Source organism: Ictalurus furcatus, chromosome 13 (assembly GCF_023375685.1).
Source record: "Ictalurus furcatus strain D&B chromosome 13, Billie_1.0, whole genome shotgun sequence".
In the NCBI taxonomy this organism is placed as follows: domain Eukaryota; kingdom Metazoa; phylum Chordata; class Actinopteri; order Siluriformes; family Ictaluridae; genus Ictalurus; species Ictalurus furcatus.
Genome location: NC_071267.1, coordinates 9,750,084 through 9,768,163, shown reverse-complemented (window position 1 = coordinate 9,768,163; position 18,080 = coordinate 9,750,084). Strand labels below are relative to the sequence as shown.

Below are 18,080 nucleotides of genomic sequence, written 5' to 3'. Positions count from 1 at the left end.
CGCTGGTTAATAGAAATATGCGTAATCTTTTTTAGTGGCTCTAATAGGTTTCTTTCCTGCAAAGTAAAAGAGAGAGGTAGGAGTCAAAGATATTCTACTGTTTAGGCAGTCAAGCAAGGGTGGAAGTGAACATTTCTCCTGGACCAGTAAATTCCTCAAAAGGAGTGGCTGCCCAGTAATAACACAAGTTCAAGTTCAAGTGACTTTATTGTCATTTCAGCTATATACAGCTGGTGTAGTACACAGCGAAATGAAACGGCATTCCTCTTGGACCATGGTGCTACATAAACAATACAGAGCTACATGAGACTACACAGAGCTAAATAAGACTACAAAGACGTACACAGTACTACATAAAGTGCACGTGAGCAACAGCACAACAATTACTAAACAGGACAATAGGCACAGTAAAGGACAGTGCAACGCCGACCAGTACACAGGACGTGTGTGGAATAATAAGTAATAAATATTGTAAATGTAATGTACACAGAATGTAAAGCAAAGCCTGACCTTCTCCTCAGATCTCACAGAAATGCTGCTGGGAAGTGCATGTCTATGTGAAATTTCACAGTGCTACTGTATGTAATAATAACACCCCATGTTTTGTACTTTCATTTTGATTTGTTCCTCTTGATGGATGTCCACATGATACTTCCCCATTTGTCAATATAGACATACTTAAGCACATACGTGCTTACTGTCTTTGTGCATTTACATTCTGATATACCTATATAGCATAGGTGTTCATCATATCTCAGGTCAGTATGGAAATCCATATGTTGGTATAGGCTTAGGTTGTGAACATATGTTGATCCAAACCAAAAATATGTTGTTGTAAACCTGGGAAAATCCCTAAGCTGAAACAGAGAGAAGTGAAGTACCGAGAAATGCTGATGGGCTCTCGGTCCGTTTTTTAGACATGAAAACCATACGTAGTAGAATATAAAAGTTAACTACCAACTTTTTGGATTTCATTACTTATGAAACTTATGAAAGCAAATAGTAGATGGAAAAAAAAAGGAATTGACGCAATTTCCAGTCACCACAAAAGGACCCAATCAGCCAAGAGTATGTGGGTTTATTAAGCAATCTCAAGTAGACCTGTTTACACTGCACACACATTCTTTGTGTTTTTTTGAATTTTTGATTTTGTATCTCATAACCAAATTAAATTGTGAGAAAATGAACATCGGCGCATGATATTTAAATAAATAAATCAAATATTGTGGCCTGTCCAGTTATTTGCTGCAGCTCTCAACAGTGCCTTTTACCCCAGCCTAAACTGCATACTGTACTCCAGAAAAATTCCTCCAACCTCACAGACGTGAACTGCATGCATGTTGTTTTATTACTCTGAATGAACCGCACAGAAAATGAATTTTAGCACTCTTGTAAGCACACTTCTTGCGTAAATATTGAGATATCTTTTGAATTTCTTTTCTGAACCTCTGAATACGAAATTCCGTAAACTTAAAACCTCCAACCGAAAGTGACGTTAGTCAGCTTTAGATCAGGTCAGGTCTACGATTTCCTCATACGTATGCATGAACGTCTGAGTTCACTCACTGTACTGTATATACATATGCTAACGCAGGTATGACCTATACGCTGTAACGAGCCATTTGTTTCCCATTTGCAGGACCTGAATCTTACCCTATACCACAACAACCCCGACCTGACAGAGTGCTTTCAGCTTTCTGTGCTCCCATGGATCCCCTGCATCTACCTGTGGCTGGTCTTCCCTTTTTACTTCATTTACCTCAAGTTGAACAACAGAGGCTACATTATGATGTCTATATTAAACAGAATAAAAACGGTAAGGACTGCTGGTGTATGCAGAAATTCTGGCAGATATGGTCATTCAGACTTCAGAATCTTTTACACCTTCTTCCTATATTATTGCAAAACACTCTCTAGACTAAAATACATTCAATACTACAATACGTTAACACAAATCACGTTATGACACTACCTCCACCATGTTTCACAGATGAGCTTTGGGATCATGAGCAGATCCTTCCTTCCTCCACACTTTGGCCTTTCCATCACTTTGGTAGAGGTTAATCTTGGTTCCAGAATTTTTGTGGCTCATCTCTGTATTTCTTTGTGAATTCCAATCTGGCTTTCTGACTCTTACTGCTGATGAGTGGTTTCCATCTTGTGGTATGACCTCTGTATTTCTGCTCCGGAAGTCTTCTCTGAACCATGGATTGTGATACCTTCGCCCCTGCTCTGTGGAGGTTGTTGGCAATGTGCATGACTGTTGTGTTTTGCCCCTGTCGCCCTCTCTCCTACCGTATTCAGTACAAATCCCACCTCCTCACAAAACCTCCCCGGCCTCAGAGCTCTTACTTTCCTTTTTACATTATATCCCTACCTGTTGAAGTCATTTGATTCCTCACATTCCTTAGATTTAGATTCCTCCCATTCCTTTCCTTCGTGGGTGCAGGCCTGTCAGCTATGGAATTCACTCCCACAGAGCCTCTGTGATAGCTCATCTTCTTTAAATCACAGCTTGTCAAACATTTTCACATTCTGTATATACAATCTCTCTCTGTTCATCTCGCATCTCAGCTCGCCTTCATCCCAGTGCTTTTTATACCGCCCCTTTAGTGATTTTAACTTACCATGTTATTCATCGTATTTTCTTCTTGTCTTGATAATGATGATTGTGCATTGTTGTGTGGTTTTATAAGCGACCCTGAGTTTAAGTAAGGTGGTATTTAAAATGAAATGTAGCCATCACGTGTTATATGACTGTTTTCAGAATATTACTGTGGATTTGTGATTAAATGTCTTCACTCTGTCACTCTTTTTTTTTTCCCTCTGTATGCAGATTTTTGGAGTTATTTTATGGATTGTATGCTGGACAGACCTCTTTGGCTCGTTCAGCGAAATGGAGCAGAGAGTTTTCAGACCTCCTATATTCTTTGTCACTCCATTAGTACTTGGCATGACTATGGTAATTATAGAAACATTTGAACAATGCTGTCATTTCAGAGTCAGAATATGTATTTGCCAAACACACTCGACGGCCACTTTAATAGAAACATCTGTACAACCGCTCATTCATCCAGTTATCCAATCAGCCAATCATTTGGCAGCAGAGCAATGCATAAACTCATGCAGATACAGGTCAAGAGCTTCACTTAATGCTGAAAAAATATGACCAAGCAACGGTTTACTAATCTACTACTTTCCAGTTTCGGTGAGCTTGTGTCCACTGTCGCCTCAGGTTCCTGTTCTTGGCTGACAGGAGTGGAACCCAATGTGGTCTTTTGGCATGTTGTGGTTTCTGAGATGCTTTTCTGCTCACCACAGTTGTAAAGAGTGGTTTTTTTTTTTTTTTTTAGTTTTTTTGTAGACTTCCTGTCAGCTCAAACCATTCTGGTCATATATAATATATCTGTCACTAACAACCATGCTGCAGTCACCAGTCACTGAGATCACATTTTCCTCCCCTATTATAAAGTTTGATGTGACATTAACTGAGGCTCTTGACCTGTATCTGCATGATTTTATGCATTGCTCTGTTGCTACATGATTGCATGAATATGCAGGTGTACAGGTGTTCCTAGTAAATTGTAAATGTGGAGTGTATTCTGTTCAAAATAATATCGACATGATAATGCAAAACCTTTCCTTATCTACTGAACCCAATATTTACATATCTATATTTGACTTTTGTCTCACCCTGCTCTCCCTCTCGTTCTGACAGCTGTTAGCCACCTTTCTTATCCAGTATGAGCGTCTGAAAGGGGTGCAGTCCTCTGGAGTCCTTTTTATATTTTGGACGATCTCTGTACTGTGTGCCATCGTGCCTTTCCGCTCGAAGATCCTTCAGGCCCGGCAGGAGGTTCGCACCAATTTCGTTTTTGTCACCGCCTAAAGCACACTTGCAGCGTGAATGAAATATATTACAGATGTGCCTGTTCATATAAGCTTATTCCCCACTGGGCAAAACAGAGCTGTAGCTTTCCCTCAAAGTATTTACTTTGTGCACCTTGCCATACGTTTCTCCCTCTCCTTTATTTCACTCTCTCATAATTGAACTTATCTCATATGTCAACTTATCTACTTCTTCGCTACAGTTCTCTGGAGAGTTTACTAATGAAAGAGCAATGAGGGTCTTTCCAGTTGACATATTTTTACATCTGGTAGCAGTGTTTAGGATTCTATAGACACCATTTCTTTTTTGCAGTAGTTTATCTGTGGTCATGATTAGTAATCAGTAATATCATGGTTGTTTAAAAAAAATATATAAGGAATGAAACAGAACTTAGTTTATGATAATTGCAATGTTCAGCAGTCAGTCTAAATATTTGTGCTCACTGCTATAACAGATCAAAATGCACTAAAGCAAAAGACCATGCCCCGAGAGCTATATACAGCATATACTCTGCAACATTTCTGACATTTTTACCTTATTAAAAAATTAAATACTCAAATAAATACATTCATTTCAAACCTTCCCTGTCATTCCTACAGTCTTTTTCTCTTTTATGGTAAGTTTTTTTAAGTTCTCTTTTATGTTACAGAGCTACTGAATTATCAAAAAAAAAAAAATTAAATCCAGGCCAATGTACTAGACCTTTGTTTTTGCATCAGTCAATACACTGTATTTTTGTCTTTAATGAAAGCAAATTTCCACGGATTTGTATGAACAAGTCGATTGGGGAAGGTCAGACACTGGATAGGATGAAGAGAAGGATGTCCTTGTGTTTGAAGTGCTGTTAATAAGTATGATGGCTAAATGAAAGCCTGTTCCTTTTTATGCAGGATGGGGTGAAAGACAAACTGCGTTTCACGACATTTTACTTGTATTTTGGCCTCACAGTGGCGGAACTCATTCTGTCCTGCTTCAATGAGAAGCCTCCACTCTTCTCCAACGTGGTCACAGATCCTGTAAGTGTGGGTGTGTAGGGAGAGGTAGCAGGTGGGGGATTTTTACTATTAATTTGGTAAGTGAATTTAACACATACAGTTCAGATGCTGAAGTGTCCATACTCTTTTTATTTCCTTTCTAGAATCCATGCCCAGAATCATCTGCTGGCTTCGTCTCAAGAATGACCTTTTGGTGGTTTACAAGGTAGAAACCGTGTTTATTTTTGGCCATAGGTTCACACCAATGTGTGGAAATGGATGAAGTTTTGTTATTGAGCCAAAGACTTTATTTTTGTTTTCTATTAGCGATTGTGCTTGACACTGTGTACAGACAGAGCGATCAGAAAACTTTAATGAATAAGGTCATAACTATCATCATTGTCAAGGTGGACTGCCAAGTATTACTGAGCATTGCCACTGCAGCTTAGATAGAGAAATGATTTGCAAACAGTAGCATTTGTTGTCACAGAGGCTGGGTCAGATATTAACCATTAACTACCTAAACGTAGCCATTACATAAAAACCTGTAAGTCACAGTGTATTTATGCCAGTATCCAAATAGCTGCCCACAAACTTTTTATTTATTTATTTATATTTGTGTCAGATAAAATGTCCAAAAGTGAATCTAATACAAAAAAATAAAAAGCTTACATTTAACCTATCCTATAAATAAACATTAGTGACCAACCAACAAATGTTGCTGTTCAGCTACCTGAACACATCTTTAGGTTTGGTTCCAGTGTATTTAGCTTTTCTAGTTGCTTTTTAAAAAAAATTTACATATAAGAATCACATAGTATTCAAATAATCATCACATGAGAAGTTACGTTACTATTAAATCTACAATATGCATGGATGCATAACCTCCCTTGACTGTCTCAAATCAGTCCTTTATGACTTATTTAGCTGATATATGTTTCTGTTTCCCAGCATGGCAATAAAAGGCTACAGATCTCCACTGGAAAACAAAGACCTGTGGTCCCTGAACAAGGATGACAGCTCGGAGGTGGTGGTACCCAAACTCCTCAAGGAATGGGAAGTGGAGAAGTCTAAACTACAAAGGTATGCTGAGGCTCTAGATACTCCACAAACCTGGGCTTTATTGAAGAGTGACAAGAAGAAAGCCATTATTGAAATATATTACATGAAATCCTGGAATAATTACTTTCTTGCCTTGGGACAAAACAACAAAAAAACACTGCTCACTAACCTGAGAACACCATCCATGCAGTGAAGCATAGTGGTGGTAGTATTGTGTTGTAGGGATGCATTTCTTCAGCAAGGACTGGGAAACTCTTGAGGTCAAGATGGATGTAGCTAAATCCAGGGCAATCCTAGAAGAAAACCTGCTCAAGTCAGCCAGAAACTTGGGCATAGGTTCAATTTCCAATTGGATACTAAGTATACTGCCAAAGTTACTCTGATGTAGATCACAATCTTGAACCTGAATGTGTTTGAATGGCCCAGTCCAACCCCAACCTTAATCTGATTGCGAATCTGTGGCAAGACTTACTAACAGTCTCGATCCTTTCTGTTTGAGCAATTTTTCCAATACGGATGAGCAAAAATATCAAGATTCACATGGCTGATGGCATTATTAACACACGATATGAATAGATACTGGAGGCAAAAGCAAACGTCACAAATATGTCTCTGATGTTAGGTGATCAACACTGATCATGCCTGTATTTGTTGTTTGGAAACACCAAAATCTGATCAAAGATTAGATTAAAATTCATTTAAAAAATGTTGTAGAATGCAATACATAATAATTCTGCGTCAATGTGTAAAAAGTCCACGTACCAGTATTTCATGTTTCATGTATTAGAAAGTCTGAAACGGTTTAACGAAGGTGAAAGTAGAAAGGTTTGAGTGGCAATGGTGAGTGGCATTGCTTCACTTGTGAATTCACAATCAGTGAGAAAGTCAGGTGAAAGCAGAAGCCTGGGAGAATGCTGTCTCACTTCAGATCTGAGTGACTTTCATCTTTTCCTAGTGCAGTTTGTTTAGCTCTGCATGAGTAAAGGCAGTTGTAAATCTGTGTAGCTTTCTTGTTGGCTTCTTTCACTTCACTTTCACTTTTTTTTGTTGCTGTTTGTTTATCCATGGTAGCAGGAAATGTTTGCCATGTGCTTCTAGCCGCCATCACAATATAATCTATTGTGCAAAATTTCCTTTGATTTTAAAAGCTGAACTTGAGCCCAAACAACAGTTGCAATGTTCCTCTTTCTCTTTTATAGCCAACCTTTTCTGTTCTCTGCTGTTCTGTTCATGGCAGTGCTACTCCCTAATCGCAGTGGCATCTGTCAGTAGGAAAACTGCCACACTGCAATATTTGTTCAGGAATGGTTTGAGGAACATGACAGAGAGTTGACCTACAAATTCCCCAGATCTCAATCCTACCAAGCATCTGTGGGATGTGCCGGACAAACAAGTCTGATCCATCGAGGCCCCAACTCATAACTTACAGGTCTTAAAGGATCTGCTACTAACGTCTTGGTGCCAGATACGACAACATACCTTCAAAGGTCTTGTGGAGTCCATGCCTCGACAGGTCAGAGCTGTTTTGGTGGCACAAAGGGGACCTATATTTCAATATTAGGCAGGTGGTTTTAATGTTATGGCTGATTGGTGTATAGAGTAAATATTGTAGGGCTGTGAAACACAGAAAATAAAAAAAAGACTTCATGTGATTTCAATCCCTTTAGCTGTTGAAACAGTTCCAAAGAAAGTTGCCTGAAAGCTGCTTTGCTTTTACTGTGTCACATGACATTTCCACAGGCAACTTTTAATATGCAAAAAAAAAAAAAAAAATACACCACAATTAAAAGCTAAGCAGTTCCATCGAAAGTATTTCATAACTACTGCTCTGTGAATAACCCCCACAGGTCTGCACAGGAAATGAATGGGCAGGCAGTGTACTCTAAAGCTGAGGCGGAGAGCAACCACGTAGGTGTAAATCCTGAGGAGGTGGAAGTGCTGCTCTCCAAGAAGAAGGAGTCACAGCAACCTTCGTTCCTGCACGCCCTAATCAGAGCCTTTGGGCCCTACTTCCTCATCGGCTCAGCCTTCAAGCTGCTACAGGATGTCGTCGTCTTCATCAACCCTCAGCTGCTCAGGTGAAAAGCAAGGACGGCATAGAGGGCCAGTAATTTATGGCAGGGAAGAGGGTGGTGTGTGAAGAGTTACAGCTAGTTACTGAAAGGCAGAAGTTATAAAAGATGTTGATCAGCCTTATCTTGGAGCCATTTATCAGTTGCTGTCAGCAGCTCTGTAGCGTTGCTGGGTTGCCTGCGATGCTGCTATGCATTTAAATACATATTTGAGTTGCATCAATGGGAACTAATGAAGTGGAATGAAAAGGACAATTGTAAGGGAACAGATGTTGCAGCACTGTATGAGTACTTAAAAATGATACCAGTCTGCATTTTTGTGTATGCAACAAACACACATCTACCTATAGCTTGTTCGCTTGACTTACATACAGAGTTTCGTATGCCGATATGATCAACATGAGCACAATGCTGGCTTGTCCTCTGCTGCTATTTCATTTTGTTTTTTCACAGCCATAAGCCAGTAGGGAATTTGAGTCATTTGCAATGCAAAGGCCATATGCAAATTCGTTTTATCTCAGCACATTTCATTCCAATAGTGTTTGTGAAAATATGATCAGAGATATGGTCCAATTTGCCCGGCTTGTTTCCAGCACTCTGACTTCCTTATGTATGTGGTAACACTACAGCCAGGCAGTGTTTAGTGTATGAGCGAGCACCAGACTAGAATTTAAATACATTTCCATGTACTACACAAATAAGTCAACACAGTGCTGACAGACAGCTCACTTACATAATAGAGGTCTAAAAGCATTATCATAAACATTCCATTGTAGAACACTAAAGTGAAATCAAAATGGAAGTTTTGTGGCTTTTAGGATGAATACGTCAGCCTTAAGGTTATCTATAAGCTAGTGCGCTCCAAAACAATGGCAAAATTCACGTTTAGAAGATGTACGTATTCTCTGTCTACCACTAATACGGATCAACAGTTTTAATGACATCACTCTGCACTTCAGCTTCTCATCAGGTTTTCCGTCCAATCAAATTCTCTCTAGAATCTGAAAAGCATCCCACCCCCAAAATTATTAAAATTTATGGTACGGTCAAATATGGCTTAGGTCAAATTGGCTGTGAGGTAAGCTAAACACTATTGCCTATTTAAAAAGGGGGAGAGGCTACATGATATGTCCTGCCCTGACTTCCTGTTTCGGTGGAAATTATGTCAACATGTCGAATAACGCTGCGCGTTACTTTAATTAAGACTTCAGTCAAAGGCTTTTGCAAAGTAAGCTTTTAATTGTTGTAAATGATCCTTAAAAAGCTGGGACCACTTTTTCAGAGGGAAGAATTATAGTTATTTGTGTTTTACTAGCATAACCACACAAGTGATAACATGGGTAACACAGTGAAATCACAAGTAATCACACTTGAATCTGATCTGTCTTTCTGCAGTGTTTGAAGCTTGGTTAAAACCACATAACAACCAAGCATGTATAAAATCATGCCAATACAGGTCAAGAGGTTTAGTTAATGTAATGTTCACATCAAACATCAGAAAGAGGAAAAAAAAAGGTGATCATGTGACAGTGGCATAGTTGTTGGTGCCAGACAGACTTATCTGAGGATTTCAGAAACTGCTGATCTTCTGGGATTTTCACACACAACGTTCCTTAGTCCCTAGTTGCACAAAATAGTGGCAAAAAAAAAAAATAAAACCTTCAATGAGCGGCAATTCTGGGAGCCTCGTTGATGAGAGAGGTCAGAGGAGAATAGCTAGGTTGGTTTGAGCTGACAGGAAGACTATATAAACTCAAATAACCACTCTTTACAGCCGTGGTGAGCAGAAAAGCATCTCAGAATGCACAACACATTGAAACTTGAGCCAGACAACAAAAGAAAACCACATTGGGTAACACTCCTGTCATCCAAGGACATGAATCTGAGGCTAACTTTGGCACAGGCTCGCCCAAGCTGGACAGTTTGACGATTGGAAAAACGTCACGTGACCTTTTTTCTTCATCTGTGCAGCGAATAGTCAATAATTCAACAATTGTCTTTTATCATAAGTGATTTTTGATTAAATGAGTGTTCTGTTCTTTTCTTAGTGTAAAAATATTTGTTTCTCGCAATCTCCCATATCGCATATGTGCATTGGATAAGTATTAGGTTGAACATGCCTATAACTTGCTTATGCCACTCATTGTGACCGTCAGGCTGCTGATTGAGTTCACCAAAAAGAAGAATGTGCCGTCTTGGTGGGGCTTCGCGCTGGCCTTCCTCATGTTTGGCTGTGCCCTTCTACAGACACTCATCCTGCATCAGCACTTTCAATACTGCTTCGTTACAGGCATGAGGCTGCGCACAGCCATCATCGGTGCCATCTACAGAAAGGTACATGTATACACACACACCCAATCATGTGACGTTACTGATGTTAATTTTAAACTCACACAAAAATCCCTGCTGATCTGAATCCGATTTTTCCCACTACTCATGGACAAAGCAGTTGTTTGTGTAACAGCCCCAGGCTAGAATGAAGCCTCTTGTTTAAATAATTAACAAAATGTCAGTCATGTCTTTATGTGCGTCTGACGTTTAACTGCTCTGAACCATCAGGTCAGACTACATTTCTCAAGGTTTGTTGTTCATAACGTCTCATGGAGTTTTTCCCCTTGTTACACTGCCTCTGGCTTGTTCATTAGGGATAAATTCATACATTTAAAATCTATGTCCTGAATTTATATTTCTGTAAAGCTGCTTTGGGACAATGTCCATTGTTACCAATAAAACTGAATTAAATTTACGTCAAAAGCCTAAGTGACTTAGAATGTGCAGTAAATAGAGTCAGAGTGATGTGTCATGGCTTTAGTGAATGCATGATTAATGAAAAGGGAACGTACCCTGGTGTGGGTGAAAGGATAGGTATGAATCTTTTACTCTGTTACAGTGCACTTTTACCCACTGATGTGTGTTTGTGTTAGCACAGCTGAAGGTGTGTCTGCTTGATTTATACACCGTGTTTACAGAGAGTTGAAAAGATAATAAAAGATGGTTTTTTTTTCAAGAGAATTTGAGAACTAACCTCACCGATCCGATCTCCTTACAAAACAGAAGGAAATTTGCTGGTTTTAATGGGTTGTAATGGTTTCATGTGCAGTTTTAACAAAGTAAAATGCAAATACAGTATGAGTTATTCAGCAATAGATAACGCCACATTGAAGCTATTCTGGGAGGATTATATCACTTCTTCTGAACCTGAAGTTGTAATGATGAGTAATGTTTCGATAACCCTATTCCAGCCTTTTTATTGAAGAAAGGTTGTAGAATGTAGTACAGTAGAATGTTTATTCCAGTTATACTACAGTGAATGAGTTTCCTGTCATTAAAAAAAAAAAAACTTTTGAACCTTATCCTAATGCTGTGCTTTGTCACATCAGTGAGTCAGCACCACTTGCATCAGCTTTTATAATATACTCGATACAGTGTTTCCCTCAGGTCTGAAGCAGTTCTAGGGGAAGGAACAGGTGTGGTGGTGAGGTAGACTATTTTATAGAGTTGTGTGGTTATGTGTTTGTCAGGTTTTGTTTTTTTAATAATCACTTGTTATAGTCCAAGTACTACAGTCCCCTCAGAAAGTACTGGAACGGCAAGGCCAGTTCTTATGTTTTTACTATACGCTTTATTTCACTATACGTACAGTGAGGGAAAAAAGTATTTGATCCCTTGCTGATTTTGTACGTTTGCCCACTGACAAAGAAATGATCAGTCTATAATTTTAATGGTAGATTTATTTGAACAGTGAGAGACAGAATAACAACAAAAAAATCCAGAAAAACGCATGTCAAAAATGTTATATATTGATTTGCATTCTAATAAGGGAAATATGTATTTGACCCCTCTGCAAAACATGACTTAATACTTGGTGGCAAAACCCTTGTTGGCAATCACAGAGGTCAGACGTTTCTTGTAGTTGGCCACCAGGTTTGCACACATCTCAGGAGGGATTTTGTCCCACTCCTCTTTGCAGATCTTCTCCAAGTCATTAAGGTTTCGAGGCTGACGTTTGGCAACTCGAACCTTCAGCTCCCTCCACAGATTTTCTATGGGATTAAGGTCTGGAGACTGGCTAGGCCACTTCAGGACCTTAATGTGCTTCTTCTTGAGCCACTCCTTTGTTGCCTTGGCCGTGTGTTTTGGGTCATTGTCATGCTGGAATACCCATCCACGACCCATTTTCAATGCCCTGGCTGAGGGAAGGAGGTTCTCACCCAAGATTTGACGGTACATGGCCCCGTCCATCGTCCCTTTGATGCGGTGAAGTTGTCCTGTCCCCTTAGCAGAAAAACACCCCCAAAGCATAATGTTTCCACCTCCATGTTTGACAGTGGGGATGGTGTTCTTCGGGTCATAGGCAGCATTCCTCCTACTCCAAACACGGCGAGTTGAGTTGATGCCAAAGAGCTCCATTTTGGTCTCATCTGACCACAACACTTTCACCCAGTTGTCCTCTGAATCATTCAGATGTTCATTGGCAAACTTCAGACGGGCATGTATATGTGCTTTCTTGAGCAGGGGGACCTTGCGGGCGCTGCAGGATTTCATTCCTTCACGGCATAGTGTGTTACCAATTGTTTTCTTGGTGACTATCGTCCCAGCTGCCTTGAGATCATTGACAAGATCCTCCCGTGTAGTTCTGGGCTGATTCCTCACTGTTCTCATGATCATTGCAACTCCACGAGGTGAGATCTTGCATGGAGCCCCAGGCCGAGGGAGATTGACAGTTCTTTTGTGTTTCTTCCATTTGCGAATAATCGCACCAACTGTTGTCACCTTCTCACCAAGCTGCTTGGCAATGGTCTTGTAGCCCATTCCATACTTGTGTAGGTCTACAATCTTGTCCCTGACATCCTTGGACAGCTCTTTGGTCTTGGCCATGGTGGAGAGTTTGGAATCTGATTGATCGATTGCTTCTGTGGACAGGTGTCTTTTATACAGGTAACAAGCTGAGATTAAGAGCACTCCCTTTAAGAGTGTGCTCCTGATCTCAGCTCGTTACCTGTATAAAAGACACCTGGGAGCCAGAAATCTTTCTGATTGAGAGGGGGTCAAATACAAATTTCCCTCATTAAAATGCAAATCAATTTATAACATTTTTGACATGCGTTTTTCTGGATTTTCTTGTTGTTATTCGGTCTCTCACTGTTCAAATAAACCTACCATTAAAACTATAGACTGATCATTTCTTTGTCAGTGGGCAAACGTACAAAATCAGCAGGGGATCAAATACTTCTTTCCCTCACTGTACATAAAACATTTGGGTTCGAAATGAAAGCTCAAATTGTGATCTTTCATCTCGTAGTCATCAAACCCAAATGTCCTCAGTGTACAAGAATTGACCTTGACATTCCAATACTTTCGGAGGGGGCTGTATATCAGGGCTGTACCTAGCACACCAGACAAAATAAATCCCCAGTGTGCTTGCAAAGGTGCATATTTTGGTGGCCCATAAACTGGGCCAAAAACTCGTAGCAAATTTATAGCCAGCCAGGGTCACAGGGAGCCTGGAGCCTTTCCCAGGGAGCTCACGGCACAAGGCGGGGGACACCCTAGACAGGGTGCCAACCCATCGCAGGACACATTCGCACTAAAACAAACACACACACTATGGACAATTTGGAAATGCCAGTCAGACAGCAATGTACGTCTTTGGACTGGGGGATGAAACCAGATTACCCTGAGGAAACCCCGAAGCATGAGGAGAACATGCGTGGAGGCGGGAATCAAACCCCTGTCTGGTTATCATCTTAATTCTCTCATAAAGTTTAACTGCACGCTGACTGTGTATTGTGCCAGCAGGAGAGTTATCCGACCGCTATGTCAGTGTTTCCACATACCTGCATGCTCCTGATCCCGAAAAGATCTATGCTAATTAATCCGACTAGTAAAAACCTCTCTACACCCAACCTGATTGTTATGATGCTGACTCTGTTTGTGCAGTCACTGGTTATTACGAACGAAGCGAAGCGTTCTTCCACTGTCGGAGAGATCGTTAACTTGATGTCGGTGGATGCTCAGCGCTTTATGGACCTCACTACATTCCTGAACATGTTGTGGTCTGCACCACTGCAGATCATACTGGCTCTCTTCTTCCTCTGGCAGGTCAGTTATTAAGCCACCTTACCTTTATAGTCTAAAGCTAATCTTCAACAAAAAGCAGAAAATATACAGAGAGTAGGGGTAGGACGTTGTCCTCACAATATTATTTTACAACATTCATTTCATCATGTTTCTTACACCCAGAAATATTAACCTGTACAGTGACAGTTTATTACCGTTTGTGTCTCTATGAGGATTATAATGTCATCGTTGTCTGTCACAGGAGAATCATTATCAATGCACATTTTGACATATTATGCAATAACAGAAAAGTGCTTATCTAAAATGTGGCAACTGCTACATGTTAGATCTTGCTAGATAAAGATGCACCAAAACATTAGTGTCTTATTTTTTTTACTGGTATTTTTGCCATCTGGTTTTTTTTTCTTCTTCTTCTTCTTCTTCTTCATCTCGTAGACTCTGGGCCCGTCTGTCCTCGCAGGTGTGGCTGTCATGGTTCTCCTGATTCCTTTTAATGCTGTGATCGCCATGAAAACCAGAGCGTACCAGGTCTCTTTTTCTTTTTGTCTGTCTGCCAAGTGATGTAGAGATTAATATTTGTTTGCTGAGTCAAGCGTTGCCATGTTGTAATGTTTACGTGGTTTGTGGTAAACTCAATGTGCTGTAAGGCTGTTTCAATCACATAAAATCTTTTTGGGGGAATTCTTAACCAAAACCGAATCATCTTTTCATATTTAGATCATATTTAGATTGAGCAGCTCAAGTATTAACCTTGGCGTTCCAGTACTTTTGGAGGGGGCTGTATATCAGGGCTGTACCTAGCACACCAGACAAAATAAATCCCCACTGTGCTTGCAAAGGCCCATGTTTTGGTGGCCCAGAAACTGGGCCAGAAACTTGTCCAGTCTTGAGCTGCTCGACATCATATTCAAACAGCAAATAGACTGCTATAGAAAAAAAATACTTGGAACATCTAATGAACCTTTTTTTTTTTTGTAGACGTTCCACAAGCTGTTAAAAAGTTCAGTACAAGTACTTCAAGTGTTCATTTGAGCTGTTTTATGGTCTCCAGGTGGAGCAGATGCAGTACAAAGACGCTCGCATCAAGCTGATGAATGAAATCCTGAACGGGATGAAAGTGCTGAAGCTCTACGCCTGGGAGCCTTCCTTCAAGGATCAGGTCCTACATATTCGGCAAAAGGAGCTCAGTGTGCTGCGCAAGCAAGGCTACCTTAGCGCACTGTCTGTCATGGCCTGGACAAGCGCCCCCTTTCTGGTGGGTTTGAAGATCCAGTTATTATATATAGCTGCTTGTATAGAAATTAGACACAGTGCACTTAGATCGCAACTTTATTTGACGTAGTTTGATAGGTGGTAATGGGATAGCAATGGTATAAGACTTGGCAATCTAGCAATGATTAGACAGTCAATACCTGGAAAAAGAGAGACTAAAGAGAATAAAATCTTAATGAGAGTCTAGAAAAGTGTCAATGTGGATTATTTATCCACATTACTTATATGTCTTTTTAGCTGTGGAGAAAACACACTAAGGAAAACAATACGCTAAAATACATGACAATATTCTAAGATGTCAGTACTCAATTTCAGCATCAATTCCTAGAGTCAACTGTTGTAGTTTGGAGAGCGTTTGTGTCCATGTGGACATATGTGTCATGCGTGGGAGGCGAAGGCAGACACAAGTGCAGATTTTTATTGTTCAAAGTGCGAACAAATAACCAAACAGTGTGAAGACAAACCTGTACAGGAGATACAATGCAAAACGTGCAGACTATGAGCAAGACTATGGTACACACGAGCATGACGACAACAACAAACGCTTGACAATAAGATGCTGAAAACAGGAACTTATTTAATGGTGTTAATCAGGGTGAAACGAGACACAGGTGCGAGTGATTGAAAACATGTGACGTGCTGGGGTTGATGGGAAGTGAAGTTCAGTGCCCCTTTGGCACTATCATGACACTCAGTGCGTTTACATGGACAACAATAATCCGATATTAACCCAATTAAGACAATACTCCGATTAAGAAACTAGCATGTAAACAGCAATTTTTAATTACCTTAATCTGATTAAGGTCATACTCGAAGTAAACACAAATCGAATTAAGACATGTGGAGTACTCCTGTTTTAGTCGCATTATCGACGTGTATTACAGACATGTACACACCTTTAATCACACTATTAACGTCATGTGAGAGCTTTCACCGCATTTTGTGACAGGACACGATCACACATGGCAGTGCTCAACATTTTACGGCGAACAAGGGAGTACGGCTGCGTCCCAAACCGCGTACTTGCCTACTATAGGCCTGTAGTGGGGAAAAATACATGTATCATGGCTACTATATAGACGGTAAGTACGCGGTTTGGGACGCAGCCCACGGCTTCAAGCAGTCGTCTATTTACACGTACAGCATGACAAATAATTAACTGCACTTAAAGCGTTCGTAAAAAAATTAAATAAAAACACCCAAAACGGTATACGGTCCCATAACGAAGACCAACTGTATGTCAATACATCAAATTCTGGAGGGAACGTCGGATGGCGTGGTGCGGGGACGTAATGACGTTTGACGTTAATCCAATTATGTTCTATAACATGTAAAACGGGTACATGAAAGGAGTATTCTAAAAGCGACTCACGTAAACACCTTAATCACAATATTGTCTTATTCAGAATAAGGTCAATATTTAGATTACTGCGGTCCATGTAAACGTAGTCAATATGAATGCTATATGGGAGCAACTCATAAAGCAAAGTAACCTTTATTTATATATATATCGTAAGTCTTTCATTTTAAAGCCTTGTTTGAGGCTTATTTTGAGGCAGAGAAAGAAATGCACATTGTCTATAGCCTTTCATACAATTATATACTTATATACTCATAGTTTATATACTTCAAATATACACTGTGAATAAAACATTTGGACAGATTAGATTGAATATACTGTGTACAGTGTTTTCATCGTCTTTAAGACGAAACAAAAAGTATTTGTTTAAAGAAATAGTTCTGACTTAAATTGTCTCCCCAACCACGTCGTTCTCATTTAGCCAAGAGTGTGTGCAAGCTTCATCAAGAATACTTTTAAGAATTTAAACTATTAAAATAGCTTTGATTTGTTTAAGGCGGTTCTCGATCCCTGCATAATTGCATATAGGTGTTACTTCATAGTGTTAATGTCTTCCTTATTGTTGTAAAATAGTAGAAAATATATCAAATGAAGGAAGCCATTTATAAGTAGGAGTGCCCAAAACCTTTGACCTTGGTGGTGTGTAACAGTGAGTAAACTTATATACTTCACTTCTAATACTTGTAATCATGTCAGTATATCATGATCATTTAAATCATTAGTGCGAGTGGATTTCTATTTCAGTCATTACAGGGTTACTACAGGTTGCCTTGTTGAGGTTAATTTTAAGGATGTCATTCTAACATAACCTTATTGTGGGCAAAGGCTGTGATGTCCTGGAAAAGTCCTACAAAACGATTTTCCTAAAAAGCGTGGGGAAGCTTGAGTGGCAAGGCTGTTGGGAAGAGATACGAGTGTTCTAACAGTCATTCCTAAAAATGTTTCCTTAGGTTGCACTGACAACATTTGCCGTGTATGTGAATGTGGACAAAAACAACGTCTTGGATGCGGAAAAGGCCTTTGTCTCGCTTTCTCTGTTCAACATCTTAAGATTTCCCCTGAACATGCTTCCACAGGTCATAAGCAGCGTCATGCAAGTGAGTACACTTCACTTCAGTTCATTTTTAGATATTCCAGACAGGTTTTAACACAACCTTTTTTTTTTTCTTAAATAAGCTAATCGTTTTGGTGTAAATAAGTTGTCACTCGTTGTATTTGTAGGCCCGAGAAGACTCGTGTTTGTGTGAGAGACATTTGTTTGGGTGCCATTGTGCATAATTAGTTATTGTAAAAGACAGTGTTTTCGCTCATCCCCAGGTGGAACATGTCTTTATTAAGAATTTGGAAAACATTTCCAGGGACATTCATCA

At 39.9% G+C, this 18,080-nt stretch overlaps 1 protein-coding gene across 2 annotated transcripts in view; it reads left to right on the top strand.

Annotated features, from left to right (window-relative positions):
* abcc3 (ATP-binding cassette, sub-family C (CFTR/MRP), member 3) overlaps positions 1 to 18,080 on the top strand; it is a 65,861-nt gene that overhangs the window by 23,732 nt on the left and 24,049 nt on the right. The window contains exons 2-13 of one of the 2 annotated variants that reach the window (XM_053639111.1): positions 1,640 to 1,816; positions 2,837 to 2,962; positions 3,719 to 3,856; positions 4,780 to 4,905; positions 5,028 to 5,089; positions 5,815 to 5,946; positions 7,773 to 8,003; positions 10,154 to 10,331; positions 13,938 to 14,099; positions 14,514 to 14,606; positions 15,130 to 15,333; positions 17,661 to 17,807. In XM_053639111.1, coding sequence (XP_053495086.1) covers positions 1,640 to 1,816; positions 2,837 to 2,962; positions 3,719 to 3,856; positions 4,780 to 4,905; positions 5,028 to 5,089; positions 5,815 to 5,946; positions 7,773 to 8,003; positions 10,154 to 10,331; positions 13,938 to 14,099; positions 14,514 to 14,606; positions 15,130 to 15,333; positions 17,661 to 17,807 — 1,776 coding nt within the window. Of the gene's footprint in view, positions 1 to 1,639; positions 1,817 to 2,836; positions 2,963 to 3,718; positions 3,857 to 4,779; positions 4,906 to 5,027; positions 5,090 to 5,814; positions 5,947 to 7,356; positions 7,439 to 7,772; positions 8,004 to 10,153; positions 10,332 to 13,937; positions 14,100 to 14,513; positions 14,607 to 15,129; positions 15,334 to 17,660; positions 17,808 to 18,080 lie in introns of those variants that run through there. The other variant, XM_053639112.1, reaches the window with a different exon arrangement.